Here is a 21,284-nt window from a genome sequence, read left to right on the forward strand (position 1 = left end):
TAAATTTATTTATGATAGTCACAGAGAGAGAAAGAGAGAGAGGCAGAGACATAGGCAGAGGGAGAAGCAGGCTCCATGCGCCGGGAGCCCGATGTGGGATTCGATCCCGGTCTCCAGGATCACGCCCTGGGCCAAAGGCAGGCGCCAAACCGCTGCGCCACCCAGGGATCCCCATAATTAAGATTTTAGACATGCAATGTGCTCCACAGCAGAAAGCTTATAGAAGCTCGAGGAAGGCTTACTTGGACTTAGTGTTAAGAGATGTGGTGAGAAGGAACATGGACTTGTTCCTCTCTTTTCAGTAACTCTACAAAGCTCGTCTATCTGAAATGAGGTGATTTAACTCCAAATCTATGGCACTTTGTCACAATTTCATTGCAGAAGCAGGAAGAACAGGGCATTCTAAATAAATAGTAACTCAGACATGCACAGAAACTATGACCCATCCAAAAGTCCTCCAAGGAAGGTATGTTCTGATTTATGGGCTGACTGTACTTGTACCTTTCCACTCTCTACTGTTTCAAGAGGACATAAAGTGAGGGAGATAACACATCAGAAAAACAAAACAAAACAAAACAAACCAACAAACAAAAACCTGGCAGCACTTGCTCCATACACATCCCCCAGGCTGTGGGAGAGAGAGGCAAGGGAGATGCCCAATCAATAAAGAGGAATGATATCAATCCAAAACCTGTAGAGATAATGACAGGAGTGAACCTTCATTGTATGGACTCAGTAGGAGCTAATTAAATGTCACATGGAAGACCACTTGGCTTGTTTTTGCTCTAGTGATTTTTGTGATTGAAAAACCAAATAAAAATAGATGAGTTCTAAAATGTATCTCTACTACTCATTAACATTTAAACATTATAAATGTTAATTTGACATACAGTTTAATCTGAAACTGCAATTTCAGATCATGGCAATCCATTGAAGTTTCCTACACCAAAAAAGTTGCCCTGCCATGCTGAACTTTGAGAAGATGATGAGGCTCACCTGAACCTGGGTGTTCACTGCAGAAAACTGCATGTTTTTACTGGATGCACAAAAGAGCTCTTTGGCTGCATTCATGTTTCACTGGAGATCCTTAGATCCCCTTTCCTTTTCCTACTCCACAGCAGGACTGACTTTCCATGGATGAAGCAGGGTCTAGGGCCTGAATGTAGCCTGGTCTCATATGAATGTGAAGAAATAGGGTAGGTGGGTGGAAGCGTGGTTTTGTGCCCCCCTCTTCAACATCTCCTTTACTAGAAGGAGATTTTAGGCTTCTTATTATGAAATCTAGAGTTTTTTTTGTTTTGTTTTGCTTTAACCGTGTTTCTCCCTAATCTGAAACGTGTTCTCTATCCTTTGCTTATCCAAACCATAGTCATCCATCAAAACTCTCACATTCTTATTCTTCTGTGTATCTTCCTTGTCTACTCCATCTCTCACTCATTTCATTCTCTTGGACTCCAAAGGGCTTAACTCTTCCACGCAATTTAACTCCTTGACCCTCACAGTCTATTACACATTTCTAAAGCTGTTTCAGTTTGTAAGCAACTTGAGACTTTGCACAATCTTCCATGGCAGGGACCCTAACACACATTTCTATTGAGACACTGTGTATTATGGTAGTTAAGAGCACGATGGACTCTGACATTGGACTTCTTTGATTAAGTTCTAGGCTTTAGTACTTGTTGGCTGTGAGACTTGCTTAAGAAACTTACCTGCTCCAAAACCTGATACTTTGCCTGAAAAAGGCAGATAATGAAATTGCTACCTATATTGTGAAGATCCCTGTAAAGTTCTTAGGACAGCATCAGGCACAAAATAAGAGTTCAAAGAAAAATTCCAATGCTATTATTAGAATAACGAAAATCATAATTATTTTATTATGCTCACAGAGCGTAGCAAAGTCCTGGGTCATATAACATAAAAGGTGGAAGTTATTCTCTCAGAGGCAATTGATCCCTTCCACCACAAAGTATGGTTAAATTCAACTTTTCAAAACTCCATCTCCTTGTATTTATTAAAATAATAGCATTTTAAATTCCTAGGTTTCTTCTATACCCATCCACTACTGGGCAATGATGTATGTTTGCATACATGGAGGAGAAGTAAGGACGTCATGAACAGTAGCTGTTCTTCACTGATGCTTACCTGAATCAAGTTTATATGATTGGAATATTTCCTTTAGAATAAACCAAAGTATGTAACTGCTTATCAGCAACCATAGCTAATAACTTATAAATTCAAAGTTATTAAACTTTATGTTTTGGAGGTATACACCATTAAACTGTGCCCATACAAGAGAAATCTCTAGTTTTAACAACCAAAAGAACCTGGGTTCTACTTGATTGAAAACAGGCAGCTTTTATGAAAAAAAAAAATGTTAATATAAGTTGAAGTACAAGTACTTCCCAATCTTTTTGTCCCCATACTCCAACAGGTTCCAATTCTATCAAGAGTTACAACAGATAAGGACAGCTGAGTATGAGGGATGAAATTACTGGTGTCTTTTAGCCTGATAGTTTTGCTCAGGTAAAATCAAGTATGCTCATCAGATCACAGATGAAATGGCTTCACTTCCTTTGGAACATATTTCAAACATAAGAACAAAATTTTTTCATCACAAGGACTCATTTTGTTTTTGCTTTAGGTAGCCTCTCTCTGGTAGCCTGATTTTTTTTTTTTCTTCACTCTTCCTGTAATGATCAAATAAATCACCGCTGTATTAAAAACACCTAAGACAGTTAAATAAAAATGAGCAAGGTATCGAACTTAACTCTAGATTCAGTCTTTCTTTGTGTTTGATTTTCTTTTATAGCTAATATGCAATTGCCCATGCAGATCTTAACTGTGGCTTACTTACAGACTATGAAAGAAGAGGCACTTCATTCCTTCATAATGTTCTATGAGCTGTCCCCCTCCCCCACCAATCCTATACAAACAACAGTAGAATATTGAATTTAAGGTCGTGACTATGGACTCCTCAAACACTGGGTCTTCAGCAAAGGTGCTTTCAGTCCGGATCTGAAATGATGCGATCATGGGTTAGGAATGATTCTGGTGACAGTGATATTTACCTCTTTGAGACAGCCCATAAAGTTGTTACTGACTGGTGACCCTGGAAGGTCTGCTGTGCTGGGACTGCCTCCCACATAGAAAAAGTCATCAGACCCCAGCATGGTATAATCTTCTTGCGTGTAGCCCGTTGTGGTAAGAATCCCATCCACTGATATTGTCACCTAGATAACAAAGCACAGGGAAAGGACACGCTATACTCAGACCTAGATACTGTAATCCTGGGATATGCCTGTTTTGTGTTTTGTTTTGTTTTATTTTTTTTTTTTTCATTTTGTTTTTTTGCTTTTTTTTTTTTCTGTTTGTTTGGTTTTTTATTTTCAGACCTATGGCGGAACCCATTTTCATGTCTGTTTGAAGTTTATTCTTGGATTCTATTCAACTAGCCCTAAGCGATCTAAACTAGTTAGAGAGTTAACTGATTATTGAACTAGTATCAGCATCATCCCTACTGCAACTCAAAAGTTATTTAGCAGACACAAAAATGGTGTTAGTAAAATGCTTCCTAGGTTAGTTTTGCTGGTGTACATATTAGTAAAGTTTAGTCGTCTGTTATTAACTAATCACAACGTGCACCTTGTTAACATAAAAGGCGCAAGCGATTTCCAGCAACGTCACTATTTGCACTATTGAGCAGCAGTTGTTCAGCATGCAAGTGCCTAGGTCCATGCCGAAGGGGAGGAAAGGCAAAACAACCCGTGGAAGCAGCACACGCTGATGTGCACATGCAGGAGGGACAGTACAGTTCAGAAAGGAAAGGAAAGAAAACGGGGAGAACCAAAGGAAAACAAAACAAAACAAAACAAACGACTGCTTTGTGATGACGTAAAGATGAGTGGGTGTGGCATCTCCAACATTCCCCAGTCAGGTGTGCATGCCATGCATCATGAATGGTTAGAGACTGGCTGAGCTTGCGGTCACTCGGGCCAGCCACCATTTTGTCTTATCCCGTGTTAACCACAGCTGGATGCAAAACGTTCGAAACGTTAACGATGCCCCTACAGGTGAGTTGGAAAACAGAAGTTGACAGGAACAGGTAAAAAATAAGAAGGTCAACAACGGATGAAAAGAAGGAGGTCAAAGTAAGCAGAAGAGTACCAACCGCAGTTCCTCTTTTGTTAATGATGTCTACAGTTAAAAGAAAGAAAGAAAACACACGGCAAACCCAAAATAAGAAACAATTAGAATGATATCTACCGAACAATGTAGTTTGTTTACCATAGCGTGTCCAATGCCTGAGTGCTTTGTGGAGAAGGGGGGAGAAAGGAAATTAAAAACTGTGAACAGAATAACGATCGTTACTTAAAAAATATGATGGTCTCTACCATGTTAGTACATTTTTTGATTCAGGTAACGGTTAGTAGAATGAAACATTCCATGAATGACATGTTAGTTATTAAGCATGTTAGTAACATAGAAAAAGGGCAAAAAAATTTTACAAGAAAAAAGCAGACTAACAAATAGGCCTCCCACAGAGGTAATATTTTTCCTGCCGGGGTATTGTTCATAACTTGCTACTAGATAGAAACAGACATATGGCAACGCTCCCTTTGTCTCCCTGAGTACATCTGACAGTCATTTAAAAAGTCTACAAGGGATTCAAAGGCGTAAAGCTCATCAGCTGACCACTGCCACCTTATGCCCGGAAGTGATCCCTCCCCCCCCCCCCACCCTGGCCCACCCCAGCCCCAGCAAATTCATAGGAATTGGTTGGCATTGCCCTACTACTCAATTTTACAGCACACAAGGACTCCTCCTCAACTCCAAAACTTCCTTCGGTCATATTGATGGACTTTAGGGTCACAGTTTACTGCAATGAAACAAAGCAAAGATCCTGACACATAGAATGAGTAGAATGGATTTGTTTTTAATCTGTCCTGCCACACATGCACCCCGGCTGTATAACCACAGTTTCCTTTGAGCTACCAATTCGAAGTTTGGTTTGTAACCTGAGCAAAGGCAAATCTAGAAAGCGGGCTCCTCAAGCCCCACCCTTCCTTCTGTGCTTCTCTCAAATGAGCCTCCGGTCTCTTGGTGAGAATCTGAGAGAAAAAAATAAAAAAAGGAAAACCAAAGAGACAGACTTATAGGAAATCCGTGGTCTCCTGCTGCACTGAGGGTAGGTGACTTTCTCCCAGGGCAGGTGTGAAGCATGCAGGGCCCCTCCCATGCCAACAGGCCTCTGAAAGGTCTCTGAGGGTCTAAGAATCCTTCTGTTTTTCTTGGGTACCTTTGCTAGACTATGTCTGCACTTCTAAAAAAAAAATTTTTTTTTTTTTTTTTGCCTCAAGTTTGGACAGTTTAAGCCCTTCAGAAGTGGGAAAGAAAAGGTTAGATGGTTAACAGCTCAGAAAGAGAGGGCTGTTTTAGTAAAGGAAAACCAGAGACAATCCGGTCATTCTGCAACTGTTCAGAGAAACAACAAATGTGTTAAGGATATTAGTTTGAGATCAGCATGTACTGCAGAAAAATTAGTCACTGTCAACACTTAACAAAATGACACATTGTAATATAAAATTTCAAATAATAACCAAAACTTATAATGTTCAATATAAAAGGACAATGTATTCACTTCCATCTGTATATAAGACATACAAATATATATACTGTAATAATATGCCTCCGTTAAAAATGTACAGTATATGTGGACCCATCGATTTACTAAAATAGATATTTTCCTAGTACATAGACTCTTGAAAGATTTGTTTTTAAAAAATTCAACCAAATATAAATGGGCACCTACAAGATGAACTGGTCTCTCCAGAGTCATTTGGGATTTAAAGTATCTGTGCTAAAAATTAAAAAAATGACTTCATAAACAGACTCTTTAGGAGATGTATAGGCCCCCCAAATCATTATTTCAGTCTCAGGGGCTTTTCTTGTTCCTATTTCAGAGGTGGGGGGTGGGGAGAGAGTAGGGATTGATACAATCCCAAATCACAAACACACTGATTTTTTTTTTTACTACAAAAAAGGAACTGTGATTTAATGACCCCAATGTGCATGCTTCCAAATGATCACCATGAAAACTCTAATTTAAAATCAAACAAACAAAAAGTAAAACCAAAAAACCAAACCAAAACAAAAAAATAAAACCGAAACCAAAAGAAACCACAACAAAACCACACACATCACAGGAAGGGCAGGTCGCAGGGATATCCTTGCAGCCCTCGGGGAAATTGTCATGTCGCTGTATCAAAATAGCCTTTGGGCCCCCAGAACTTTCTAGATATGCCCCTGCTCAAGTATGGCAGGAAGATTCATCTCAGAAGAAGAAAAAGCTAATTTGTAAGCGACTTTGAGGAGCCCTATATCATGTTGTTAGGATTTTCAAGTACCACACACACAGCTGTAGTGAGAAACAAAGCCAGTAACTCTCTTATCCACTGCGCTGTTACCTGACGCAGATTCCTGGTGACTTTCACATCATGCCAGGCATTATCATTAAATTTTCCATTCACGGGCTCCACTAGTGCTTCAAAGGCCCCTGATCCCAAATTAATGACCAGAGAGACAGCTCCATTTTTCAGGGCAAGATTGACATAATCAGCTGATTTCCCGGTGTGAAGCATCAGTCCATTCCTCTGAAGAGTTTTAAAGGACAGAGTTATTTCATCGCTGCTGCTTTGAATGGGGTTTTGAGACAAGTCGTAGCAGAAGTATTCAGATCCCTTGAAAGTCGCAATATATTCTTCTTTTCCTAGAGGGAAACAGATACATATGTGCATAAGTAAAGAAATATACTATGTACATCAGCAGACCTTAACAGAAACAAAATTAATCAGCCCCCAAAATTAACTCTAATTAACATTCATGACAAGTGCCCTGTCAAACAGAGTCAAAAGGTACTGTAGGTGGCAGTATATTTTTAATAAACCTCCTCAGCTATTGGACCATCAGCTGCAATAGCTAAAGCTGACATTCTTGAAAATTCAATTAATTTTTAAGTATCATTGCAAGAGCTCTGATCAGAGCGAGTAGCTCTGTGATATCTCCAGGGCATGAATCAGGTACCATAAATGCATATTGGATGGTTCTACTCTGCTGGCAACAATGGGTTCCAATGTGTTTGCAACATTCTCTCCATCCAACTGAGGCGTTATTTTAATTTTCAGTGAGACATTTATATTCAAAGATTTTCTCAGTGAAGAGCCAAATATTTTCATCACTGAGAGACCATAGCAAATTATCTGGTAAGGAGAAAGCAAAGAAAAAAAAAACCATAGAATTTGGTCTGGGAGCAAATAGATCTATAGAGCATGTGCATTTTTTTTTTTTTTGATTCCTCTCTAGATGGAGGAAGAAATGATAGCAAGCTTAATGGAGTCTGCTGGATTGTTGATTCATTCCCTGATCTTACCCAGCAGATGGTAGTGCTGGCTTTTATGAGACTGGTAAAAATTCCAGCACATCATCATGGGGATAGCATGTAAATTAAGTCTCAACATTTTCTATATATCTGTTTTTACCATGTTTATGAGTAACAATGTGGATCCTACAGGATGTCATACCAATCAACCCAAAATATGGGTATTTGGAAAGAGTAGTCTTCTCCTCCCTGATTAAGTGAGTTTAACCATGGGATGAACGTAAGCCAAAAGCTTCCTCAACTTCCTAGGCAATGATGCTTTTATGCCAAGAAAAATGAGACAGTTTGGTCTAGAATCAGCTTCTGATAAACTATAAACACAGAATTATAAGTGATACTGGAGAATTGTAATCTGTTTTACCAATAATATAGCATCTCTACCATGTTCATTGGAGGGTTCATGCCAAAAGGGAGCTTACCCTTGGCAATAGGTTTTTAACTCAGGGCTGTTTCATTTGATAGTGAAATAACTCACATCCTTGAATCAGAGCTCAAATCAAGATTTCAGCTCACCAGTGCTTGATGACCTGATTCTCTGGATGCATACTGTGCTACAAGTGGCTACCAGTAGCCTAGGCATGGCACGAAGTTAAAAAGTGAGTCCTCAGGATTTTCACAAGGGAGCGAGCGCTTGAAGAACAGTCACTGCCTACTAGTAAGTTGCTAGTGATGATAGGTGGTCAAGACAAACCCATCACATTCTAAGGCAGAATCCTAGGACAAGCAAGCGAAAGTAGAGGGTTCCTCCCATTCATGCAGTCAAAATATTGGCACTTCCCAAGTGTTAAGCCCAGTACTAGTCTTTAGGGAAAATGGAGTGGCCAAAACTGACCTGATTCCTGTCTCTGAAAGTTTATAGCCCAGGTGTCTACTTCCCCAGTCAATTCAATAAGCAAGTGGCTTGATATTGGGAGCTAACACAACTAAATATTTCTAACTATATATACTGAGAGGGCAGGGCAAAAAAGTAGGTCAAAATATGAAATAAGATACTAGCTGGCCTACTTACTAATGCATTGGGGGGCACTTATGCATATTTTTAAAATCTCAGTTTCTGAAAGCGGTTAGTTACACCTGTCTTTCTGGATAAAATGAGATAATGCATGTACAGACATCTAGAAAAGTTGGTAGGCATTAGGAATGGTAGATGCCTTCCTTCTTGTTTAATCGAATAAATGTAATATATAATCTAAAACAAACAGCATATGTCAACTTTATTGCAAAATCTAGAATATTAGCTTTAAGGTTAGAACAAGGATGCCTAGTATCAATGTACTATACTTCAAGTCCTGGGTAATGCAGGAAGATAGGAAAACCATGAGCGTTATAAAGATTATAAGTGACAAAAATCATATTAGTAAATATTATTGTATAAACTGAAAGACCAAAATAATCTTCAGAAAAGTACTAGGTTTAACAAGAATTTCAGAAAGAATGAAGGGTTCTATGTACTGTGATAGCCAGTGTTTTAAACATATATAAACAGATCTATAGATTTGAAGAAATTCCATTACAAATCTATATGAAATTTTTCAAAGAATGTGAAAAGTGGATTTGGGGATCAAGTCCTGCATCAGGCTCCTTATGAGGAGCCTCTTCTCCCTCTGCCTATGTCTCTACCTCTCTTTCTGTGTCTCAAAATCTTAAAAAAAAAAAAAAAGCAGATTCTACAAGTTCTTTGGGAAAAATAAAGAGCCCCAAATAGCCAAGCTATGCCAGAGAAAGAAGATGAAGGGACTTCCTTGTGGATAGGTGGACATTTATTAGAAAATTATGGTAATGAAGATAATCTATTAGGAAAAATGAAAAAAGGGGGATAAAAATAATGAAACTAAAAATAATCCTAACCGTATATGAAAACAATTTATATCAAGTTAGGCATTGCAGTTAAGTGAGCAAAGTATATATTAGTCAATAAATGGCGCTGGTACAACTGGTTATCTATAGGAATAAAGTAAAACTGGATCTCTACATCACTTACAAAAATCAATTCTCCATGCACTAAGGATATAAGTTGCTGATGTAAATTTGTAAAATTTTTGTAAGATTAAAAACGTAAGATACTGAATGATAGAATGACTTATTAAATAGGCATAGAAGGTATTAGCAAAATATCAATACACTCAACCATATTAAAAATAGGAACATCTATTGTTCATGATATTTCACAAAGAGAGAATCTAAATAAAAAAATGGGAGAAATATTTTTATACCATATTAATTTAAAAAGGACTACAATCCAGGGTATGCAAAGCACTTTAATAAATCAATATGAAACAAGATGAACAAGGGGAAAATTGGCAAAAGCACAGCACAGTAATTTCATAGAATGAATGAAAAGATGCTCAATCCTATGAGTCTTCTGGGAAAGGCAAAAACCAAATTATAGTTAAATACCATGTCATAACCCTGAAATTGGCAAAAAAATGAAAATAAAAGAGAAAAATTTCAGGTTTGGAAAGCCCGGATAATAAGTAATTCTTACTGCTGATGAGAGGGCTGAAGACATGAAAATTGACCCACTGCAATAAACATTATTTGACATTATATAATCCCATGGGAATTTCTCATAGTGTAAAGGTCTCAGTCCTCAGAAAATGGCTGCCATAATCAATAGAAATAACATTCCCAATTGCTTTCAATTCATGTCTCTCTGCTCATTAATCTGATCCTTTGATGATAGGTGGTCACGTGAAATCTAGTTCATATACATATACATACATTATATATGGTGAGATACACTTATCTGAAGATTATACCTGCAGAATTTCATCTCCTACTAAAATAGGTCGCTAAGCCACAGAGAGTTTTAGAGACCTCCTCTGGCCCAGCCCTTTAACTTATATTATTAAGAAAGTGAGCCAAGAAAAAGACCCTTAACTGTAGAGAACAAACTGAGTGATATTGGAGGGGAGATGGGCATGGGGATAGGTTAATTGGCTGATGGGTGTTAAGGAGGGCACTTGCTGTGATAAGCACCAGGTGTTGTATGTAAGTGATGAATCACTAAATTCTCCATCTGAAACTAATATTGCACCATATGGTAACTACCTGTAGTTTAAATAAAAATTTGGAGAAAAAAATTAAGACCCATAAAGTTTAAATGATATCAAATTCAGAAAGCATTCCAGGAACAGAAGCAGAATAGAACTCAGCCTCTGACTACCTTTAAATAACTAAAAAAATAACAAAGTTTGGGAGTGTAAAGAGGTATGATTTAGTCAAATGGCTGTAGCATTTTATCCAAGTGACCTAATATCATTTCAAATCAGCATAATTCACAATGCATCTTGATAAAGGATTCCTTTGCCAGATTATGTGGCAGACCAAAGGAAAAAAATAGGAAAAAGAGTTTGCAATTCACCAGACAGCAAGCTTTGAAGTTAGTTATATGAGTGTTGATGACATTTAACACCATAAAGTTTCTATTACTTAAAAATGAAAATATCCTTCTTTTTGTATTGTTTAATTAAAATTTAGGTAATTCAAATTGCATTAAAGGCAACCACAAAAGTCTTGGAAAAAAATCACCATAGAATGTATCATTACCTCAAAAAATCATAAATGAGACATGAATCTAAGCAAGAAACATATTTTTGCTGTGTTATTTTTCATGAAAAAAATATGTATTCTATACAAAAATGCATAAATCATTCTATTTTTTACAATGCAAGAGGATTGTTTCCTCCAACTCTTTGTTACTGTGTAATCTTTGTCATTAAGTTTTGTGCTATGTCATATGCAAGTAAGAAGCAGCCTGGTGAATAATTATTTATGCTTTCCTGTTGAACATGTAAAGAACTGGTTTATTTCCACTTAAAAATACAACTCCCAAATATTTTACGCATTTCCAATATGTGCTAAAACAATAAACACCGAAAAGAAATTAAATGTCAACACTTCACAGAACTAAAACAAAATAAAACTAAAATTTGTATGGACCCAGAGAAGAACCCAAACAGTCAAAGCAATCTTGAGAAAGAAGAACAAAGCTGGAGGTAACACAATCCCAGATTTCAAGATATACTTACAAACCTGTAATATCCAAAACAATATGATACCAGCACAAAAGTAGACACATAGATCAATGGAACAGGATAGAGAGCTCAGGAATAAACCTACACTTACAAGGTCAACTAATCTATGACAAAGTAGGCAAGAATATACAATGGGAAAAATGTCTTCAACAAATGATGCTGGGAAAACTGGACAGCTAAATGAAAAAGAATGAAACCATACTACCTTCTTATACCTTATACTAAAATAAGCTCAAAATGGATTAAAAACCTAAATGTAAGACCTGAAACCATAAAACTCTTGGAAGAAAACAGGCAGCAATTTGAGAAAGAAAGAAAGAAATTAGATTTACAGCAATATATATGGCAACAAATAATACAGGATACATAAAGAACTTATACAAACCAATAAGAAAAAAAAACTAGACAATCCAACAGAAAAAAAAATAAGCAAAATATATGAACATACACTCCATGATAATGGCATATCCATATGAAAAGATGTTCAACTTTGTCTTCAGAGAAATAAACTTAAAACCACAGTAAATTATCAGTACCTTCCACTATGATGAATAAAATGAAAGAGACAAAATATACCATGTGATAGTTAAGGACATGGAGCAACTAGAACCCTCATATACTACTGGTGGGAACTACTTTTTAAAAATGATAATAACTTTTAAAGCTGGATATCTGCATACTTTATCTTCCTGTCATTCCACTTGTAAGTATACATCCAACAAAAATTCACAAAAAGATTATCAGAATAACATAACAGTATGTTTGCAGCAGCACTCTGCATAATAACCTCATGTGGACACTACTGAAATGCCAATCAATGGGATGGATAAATAATTTAAGTTATAGTTATGCAAAGGAACAATAATAAAAAGACATGATCTTCAACTACAAATGTGGATAAATAAAAAAAATATGGATAAATCTCACAATAATAAGGTTAAGTAAAAAAGAAAAATGCCAGTGGTGTCTGGGTGGCTTAGTTATTCAACATCTGACTCTTGATTTTGGCTTAGGTCATGATCTCAGGGTTGTGAGATTGAGCCCCATGTTGGGCTCCATGCTGGGTGTGGAACCTGCCTGGGATTCTCTGTCCCTCTCTGCTGGGCCTAACCACATCTCTAAGGAAAGAAAGAAGGAAGAAAGGAAGGAAGGAAAAGATAGAAAGAAGCCAGACTTAAAATGTATTTATGATTCCATTTATATAAAAATTTTAAAAACAAGCAAAACTATTCTCTAGTCTTGTAAATCAAGATAATGGCTAGACAAAGGGAGAACTAGTGAGGACACTGGAGTGCTAGTAGTGTTCTGTTCTTTTTTTTTTTTTAAGTTTTTATTTTTATTCCAGTTAGTTAACTTAGAGTATCATATTAGTTTCAGGTATACAATATAATGATTTGACAGTTCCATACATCATCACAATAAGTGCACTTCTTAATCTCTATCACCTATGTAACCCATACCTTCAACAGCCTCCCCTCTGGTAACCATCAATTTCTTCTCTATGGTTAACAGTCTATTTTTTGCTTTGTCTGTCTCTTATTTTTTTTCTCTTTGCTGGTTTGTTTTGTTTCTTAAATTTCACATGTGAATGAATCATATGGTATTTGTCTTTCTCTGACTGAGTTATTTTACTTAGCATTATACTCCCTAGCTCCATCTATGTCTTTGCAAATGGCAAGATTTTATTATTTTTTATGGCTGAATAATATTCCACTGCATATATGTCCACTTTTTCTTTATCCATTCATCAAGCAATGGACACTTGCTATTGTAAATAATGCTGCTATAAATATAGGGGTATACGTATCCCCTTGAATTAGTTCTTGTATTCTTTGGGTAAATACCTAGTAGAGTGATTATTATCTCATAGGATAGTTCTATCTTTAATTTTTTGAGAAGCTCCATCTTGTTTTCCACAGTGGTTGCACCGTTTGCATTCCCATAACAGTGCAAGAGTGTTCCATTTTCTCTATATCTTCTCCAAAACCTGTTGTTTCTTGTGTTGTTGATTTTAGCCATTTTGACAGATCTGAGTTGATATTTCATTGTAGTTTTGTTTGCATTTCCCTGATGACGAATGATTTTGAGCATCTTTTTATGTGTTTCTTAGCCATCTAGATGACTTCTTTGGAGAAATGTCAGGCCTTCTGACCACTTCTAAATTGGATTATCTTGTTTTTAAGTGCTGAGTTTAATAAATTACTTATATATTTGGAATACCAGCCCTTTGTCAGATATGTCATTTGGAAATAATCTTCTCCCATTCCATAGGTTGCCTTTTAATTTTGTTGATTGTTTCCTTTACTGCACAGAAGACTTTTATTTTGATGTACTCCCAATAATTTATTTTTGCTTTTGTTTGCCTTGCCTCAGGAGACATATCTAGAAAGAAGTTGCTATGGCCAATGTCAAAGAAGTTACTGTCTGAGTTCTCCTCTAGGATTTTGATTGGTTTCCTGTCTCACATCTAAGTCTTTAATTCATTTTGCATTTCTTTTTGTGTGTGGTGTAAGAAAGTGGTCCCATTTCTTTCTTTTGCATGCAGCTGTCCAATTTTCCCAACACCATTTGTTGAATAGACTGTCTTATCCCTAATAGATATTCTTTCTTGCTTTGTGGAAGATTAATTGACCACATGATTGTGGGTTTATTTCAGGATTTTCTATTCTGTACCATTGATCTATTTTTGTGCCAGTACCATACTGTTTTGATCACCACAGCTTTGCAATATAACTTGAATTTATATGCCTTCAGCTTTGCTTTGCTTTTACAGGATTGCTTTGGCTATTCAGAGTCTTTTGTGATTCCATGCAGATTTTAGAATTGTTTGTTCTAGTTCTGTGAAAAATGATATTGATATTTTGATAGGGATTGCATTAAATGAGTAGATTGCTTTGGGTAGTGTAGACATTTTAACGATAATTGTTCTTCTGCTCTATGAGCAAGGAATGGCTTTCCGTTTCTTTCATCAGTGTTTTATCATTTTCAGAGTACAGGTCTTTCACTTCTTTGGTTAGATTTATTCCAAGGTAACTTATTATTTTGGGTGTAACTTAAATGGAATTGTTTTATTAATTTCTCTTTTTGCTGTTTTATTATTGGTGTATAGAAATGCAACAGATTTCCATATGTTGATGTATCCTGTGACTTTCCTAAAGTCAGTTCTAGCAGTTTTTTGGTGGGGTCTTTCAGGTCTTCTTTATATAGCATCAAGTCATCTGCAAATAGTGAGTTTTACTTCTTCCTTACTGATTGGGATTTCTTTTATTTCTTTCTATTGTCTGGTTGCTGCGGCTAGGACTTCTAGTACTATGCTGAACAACAGTGGTGAGAGTGGACATCCCTATTTTACTCCTGAACTCAGGGGCAAAGCTCTCATTTTTTCTCAATTAAGGATGATGTTAGCTCTGGGCATTCATAGATCTTTGTAATGTTGAGGTATGTTTCCTCTAGCTCTATTTTGTTGAGAATTTTTATCACGAATGGATGTTGAACTTTGTTAATTCCTTTTTCTGTTTCTATTAAAATGATCATATGGTTCTTATACTTTCTCTTACTAATGTGATGTATCACATTGATTGATTTGCAAATGTTGGACCACTCTTGTAACCTAGGAATAAATCCCACTTGGTCATGGTAAATGATTTTTTAATGTGTTGTTGAATTAGATTTGCTAGTATTTTGTTGAGAATTTTTGTGTCTATGTTCATCAGGGATCCTGTCTGGTGTCTTGTTTTGTTTTAGTTCAGAGTAATGCTGGCTTCATAGAATGAGTTTTGAAGTTTTGCTTCCATTTCTATTTTTTTGGAATAGTTTGAGAACAATAGGTATTAACTCTTCTTTAAAATTTTGGTAGAGGGCAGCCCGGGTGGCTCAGTGGTTTGGAGCCAGCCTTCAGCCCAGGATGTGATCCTGGAGACCCGGGACTGAGTCCCATGTCGAGCTCCCTGCATGGAGCCTGCTTCTCCCTCTGCCTGTGTTTCTGCCTCTGTGTGTGTGTGTGTCTCTCATGAATAAATACATAAAATATTTTAAAATTTTGGTAGAATTAACATAAAAAGCTATCTGGACTTCTGTTTGTTGGGAATTTTTTATTATTGTCTTAATTTCTTTGCTGGTTATTGGTCTGTTCAAATTTTCTATTTCTTCTTGTTTCAGTTTTGGTACTTTATATGTTTTTAGGAATTGATCCATTTCTTCTAGGTTGTCGAATTTGTTGGCATGTAATATTCTCTTGCAATCCTTTATTTTTCTGTGGTGTCAGTTATTTCTCCTCTCTCACTTATGATTTTATTTGAGTTATTTCTCTTTTTTTCTTGGTAAGTATAGTTAAGGTTTATCAATTTTATTAATTTATTCAAAGAACCTGCCCTTGGTTTCATTGATCTGTTCTAGCATTTTTAAAATTTAAATATCATTTATTTCTGTTCTAATGTTTATTATTCCCTTCCTTCTGCTGGCTTTAGGTTTTGTCTGTTGTTCGTTTTCTAGTTCCTTTTGGTTTACTTGAGTTTTTTTGGTTCTTGAGGTAGGCCTGTATTGCTATAAACTTCCCTCTTAGAACTGCTTTTGAAGCATCCCAAAGTTTTTGGACTGTTGTGTTTTCATTTTCATTTGTTTCCATGTACTTTTAAAATTTCTTCTTTAATATCTTGGTTGACCTATTCATGCATTTGTGGTCTTTCCAGGTTTTTTTTTTCTTGTGGTTGACTTCTAGTTTACAGTATTGTAGTCAGAAAAGATGCAGTGTATGACTTTGATCTTCTTGAATTTGTTGAGGCTGGTTTTGTTGGCTAATAAGTGATCTATTCTGGAGAATGTTCCATGTGTATTTGAGAAGAATGTGTATTCTGGTGTTTTAGGATGGAATGTTCTGAATATATATGCTAAATCTATCTGTTCCAGTGTGTCATTCAGAGCCATTGTTTCCTTGTTGATGTTCTGTTTAGATGATCAGTCCACTGATGGAAGTGGGGTGGTAAAGTCCCCTGCTATTATCATATTATTGATCAGCTCCTCTGTGCTTCTTATTAACTGTTTTATGTATTTGGGTACTCCCATGCTGGGTGCATAAATATTTACAATTGTCATATCTTTTTGTTGGATTGTCCACTTTATTGTTATGTAGTGTCCCTCTTTGTCTGTTATAGTCTTTGTTTTAAAGACTGTTTTACCCAATATAAGTATTATTACTCTGGTTTTCTTTTGACACCATTTGCATAGTAGATATTTCTCCATCCTCTCACTTTCAATCTGCAGGTGTCTTTCAGTCTAAAGTTAGTTGCTTGTAAGAGCATATATATTTTTTTTTTTTTCCGTTCTGTTACCCTTGGTCTTTCAATTGGAACAGTTAGTGCACTTAGTAATGTTCTGTTCTTGATCTAGGTTTTGGTTATGGGTATGCTCATAATGCAAAAATCACAAAGCTGTAAAATCATGTTATGTACAATTCCTGTATTTGTTATACTTTAATAAAATAATTTAAATAATCCAATTTAAACAATCTGGATAATTAGGAAAAAATCCATCTGATATAGTATCATTGTCCCAATTAATCAGGTGATGTGAGCAAGATAGTACTCCTATTAATGTTACTTTTATTGGTGAAAACTAAAATAATAGCAAGAGTAGTAATATCAATTATGCAGCATTTAAAAACTTTTCAATGCATACTAATTTCCCTTAATGCCATTGGCTCTTCAGAGCAATCTCACAACATTTAAAAAGAAATATACAGGCTGCATAGATATAATTATAAATATTTGAAGGACCATACTCTAAAGGTTCTAATCGATAGATCAATGTCAAGGTAAAAGTAGTTTCTTTCATAATCACAGAAATGTTATGATGGTAAAAGAGACAATTAAAAACATAAACTTAAAAAATTGGATCATTTTGCTAAAATTATATATAAATTTGTTTTAATGTTGCTGCACAATTGCTGAAAGAGATTGAATAGGATGTCATTCAGTTTTTATCCCTTCAATAAACTTAGATAAAAATAGTTTTTGCTTATCTAATTTTCTCAGGGAAAGTTCGATGGAAAATTTGGAATTCTATAAATTCTTGTTATGCTGACTGGATGGGTTGACTCTGACAAAGTTAAATTTGATGGGAATAAACTTGAGTCCTATTTTCTGTTCCAAACCCACCCAAATGAACAAATAATAGTATATAGGCAACATGACTTCCCAGACACTACAGATAAAAACAAATAAAGTAAAACCTTTAGACGACTTAGAAGATGAAAATCACCTGTGTGATGGAGACACTCAAAAAAGTGCTCTGATTATATATATAATTCATGTAAGCATGAATTATATTCATGCAAGTGTTTAGAAGAGGGATGGCATGGTTTGGTACTTTAGTGCTGGTCCACACACACCTGTTATATTCCTAATTTGGTCAAGCTAGAATGTATTTCAATACATGCTAAAATGATGAAAGGCTTCTAGATTATATTAGGAATTAATAGAAGCTCTCTAAAGAAAAAAAAGTTAAGGGATATATGACAGCATCTTCAGATATCAGGAAAGACATGCCTTAGAAGAGAAATTCCATCTTGTGGCATCAGGAACTAAACTGAAATCAAAGCATAAAAATTATGGGATAATATGTGTCAATATAATGAAGATTTTCTAAGAGAATTATCCATAGGTAGAAAAATTTCATTTGATAGTAAACAAATTTCTTATCATAAAAAGAACTTAACCAGAGATACCTGGGTGGCTCAGTGATTAAGCACCTGCCTTTGGCCTAGAGTGCGATCCTAGAGTCCTGGGATGGAGTCCCACATTGGGCTCCCAGCATGGAGCCTGCTTCTCTCTCTCTGCCTATGTCTCTTCCTCTCTCTCTCTCTGTGTCTCTCATGAATAAATAAATAAAATCTTAAAAAAATACACAAAAAGCAAAAAGGACTAAAACATAACTGAACCACTAATTGGATATGGGATAAGGTTCTCAGTCTTTGAAGGTTAGACTGAACAAATGGATCTTTTTCAAGAATTTCTACTTCATAGACAGGAATGTTAGACAAAGAGAGGGAAATGACTTTCAAGTTCACAGAGAAATTGATTGTCAGGATAAAGCAATTTCACACAGCCTATGCATGGGGCAAAAATCTCATTAATTTGGCCCTATGTTTCCACATCTTTCAAGTTCAGTGAGCTTCTTTACTAAGTGAAGGACCTGCAAGGGAATGACCATACCTTTGAGGGGCAAAGATGCCTTTGGGCAGTGAGAACTCATGCTGACTCCATTTACACAAGAAATGTCAGGCCTTTTATCTATGCCAAGAACAGGGCCTACATTATTGTTCTTGATTGTCTTGCTTTTCATATGCACAATGCTAAATCACAGAGGTTTTTAAGGTTTTATTATGGTCATGTGATTCCAAGATTGTGTTCAGCATAAATTGAAACTAAAGTCAACATACGAAAAAAACAAACTAAAAAACCCAGACTGGGCAGCCCTGGTGGCCCAGGGGTTTAGCGCCGCTTTCAGCCTAGGGTGTGATCCTGGAGACCCGGGATCCAGTCCCACGTCGGGCTCCCTGCACAGAGCCTGCGTCTCCCTCTGCCTGTGTCTCTGCCTCTCTCTCTCTCTCTCTCTCTCTCTCTCTCTCTTTTTCTCTCTCCCGCCTCTTTCTCTCTTTCTCGCTGTGTCTGTCATGAATAAATACATAAAATCTTTAAAAAAAAAAAAAAACAGACATTTGAGTGAGAGATTTGCTGCATTTGTTTTACTACTCTACAAGTCAAATACACAAGAATATTGTGCCCAAAACATCCTTGACTAAACAAAGGTATGCACTAGAGGTTTACATTATTAAATTAAATAATAAGCTTGGCTGTCTGACTTTAAAGATAAAGCAAGTTTAGAAAAACAGAAAAAGGAAAGTCTGATTATTGAAAATCACATAAGGTTAAATCCTGTCCCTAAGAAGCATAACAGAAAATATCATCATTTTGTTTGCCACAATCCTCACTTAAAAATTAAAACAATCAGTTGATCACTATAAGGAAAAATAGCACTACTTTATTTTTTCTTCATTTATTTTTTTAGATATAGAGTGTGTGCACGTGCAAACTGGTGAGGGGCCTAGGGAGAGAGAGAATCTTAAGCCCCAATGTGGGGCTCAATTTCACAACCCTGATATCAGGACCCTGATCATGACCTGAGCCCAAAACAAGAGTCAGACACTTAACCAACTGAGCCATCCAGGCACCCAAAGCATTACTATAAAGGGAGAGTGGTTCATTCTTTCCTTACATTTTCTACCTAATTCAGTGTTGTGAATCATTCCAAAATTCTCAAATATGATTCAATCTATGTAAATTCTGAGGCTAATTTCCATTATTTGTAGCAAGAAATCATGCTTTATAAATATTCATCCCTCAAGATTTTATTTCACTTTAGGTACATCTCAAAGCAAGCAATCTGGAAATAGGTGCCAAGCACCTATCAGGTAACCATCCCAAAAGAGGCATAGTCATAGTAATTATATACTTGAGGTCATTTAATATGAAAGCTAAAGAAGATCTAGATATTATTCAGCACAAGACCTTTATTTATTAGATGAAGAGAGTGAGGGTCCAACAGATAAAATTATGCTCACATAACTAATTGGCATAGAATCAAAATATAACCCTTGCCATCCTGAGTCTAGTCTCATGGTCTTCCTTCTTTCCCAGGCATTGCCATGAAACGAGTCTCTGATTCATGACCATAAGTTACATACACCTTAACTTGAACTTATTTTTTCCAAAAGAAAATATAACACAGTCCAAAACTCTTGTACAACAATTTTCCAATCCTATTGTGTAGATGATTTGCATTTGATTAAGTAAGTGCAGGTGCTGGGAACCAAAAGCCACTCTATGCCTGCCTGGGCTGATGACCAATCAGTTCTGCATGGATCAATATGATACACAGGACAGTAATAAACATATACTCTGGCATTCACCAGGTGTGTAATATTGCAATTTCTGGGCCTGTCTCAGGCTCAACTTGCAACAGCTGAATCTATGACAACTGGACTCTAGCATATTTTAACTTGGACAAAATCAGTAATATAATCAAAATAAAGATATAGCTTGGTGATTATAGACTTTAAAAATAATCTCTACATGAATTTATGATTTCTTTAAGTGCCAATTAATGATTACCTAATAAAGAAGTAAATTATATAATATAATTATAAGAATACAATTATACAGAGAAAATTTACAGATATTCTATGTATATAGACAATTTCCTATTTATAAAATGGACATGGAGTAAATAATTTCAAGTATAAAATTGCTTTATTACCAACTTGGTCAGGGCAATATATAGTGAACAACTTGTCTATATAGGCATGCTCCAAAGAGTGGCCAATTTATAATATGTTACTTCCTCTGTAGAATCAAAGCAAGGCTGCCTCTAACTTTAAAGAGTTGTATTTGAGGAGATCCACATATTTTGGTCATGTTGCAAACTGCTCTACATTATGAAATATGATTTTTTATCGACCTAAATCGTGGCATCTTGGAAGACAAAAGCAGAGTGGAGGAGAACTTCATAGGGAAGAGCAAAGTGTTGGTTAAAGTAGAAATGCCTAAAAACTATGATCTCAACAACTGCTACCCAAAGTGCGATCTAAGGGACAGCATCAGGCATCACTCTGAGTTATAAAAACTGTTAATCTCAGGACCTCTCCACAGTCTACTGATGCAGAATCTGTATTTTAATGAGATTCCCCCAGGTGATCCCAGTGAACATCAAAATCTAAGAGTCGTACTGTTGGAAACAATTCTAGATTACTGTGATTT

At 36.1% G+C, this 21,284-nt stretch overlaps 1 protein-coding gene across 44 annotated transcripts in view; it reads right to left on the reverse strand.

The window, feature by feature from the left end:
* NRXN1 (neurexin 1) overlaps positions 1–21,284 on the reverse strand; it is a 1,110,734-nt gene that overhangs the window by 689,878 nt on the left and 399,572 nt on the right. For 21 of the 44 annotated variants that reach the window (XM_025992633.2, XM_025992632.2, XM_072741184.1 and 18 more), the window contains 2 exons: positions 6,465–6,766; positions 3,069–3,230 (listed from right to left, as the gene is read on the reverse strand). In XM_025992633.2, coding sequence (XP_025848418.1) covers positions 3,069–3,230; positions 6,465–6,766 — 464 coding nt within the window. Of the gene's footprint in view, positions 1–3,068; positions 3,231–4,263; positions 4,309–6,464; positions 6,767–21,284 lie in introns of all 44 variants that reach the window. The other 23 variants (XM_025992637.2, XM_072741195.1, XM_072741182.1 and 20 more) reach the window with 2 other exon arrangements.

This window comes from Vulpes vulpes, chromosome 16 (assembly GCF_048418805.1).
Source record: "Vulpes vulpes isolate BD-2025 chromosome 16, VulVul3, whole genome shotgun sequence".
NCBI lineage: Eukaryota > Metazoa > Chordata > Mammalia > Carnivora > Canidae > Vulpes > Vulpes vulpes.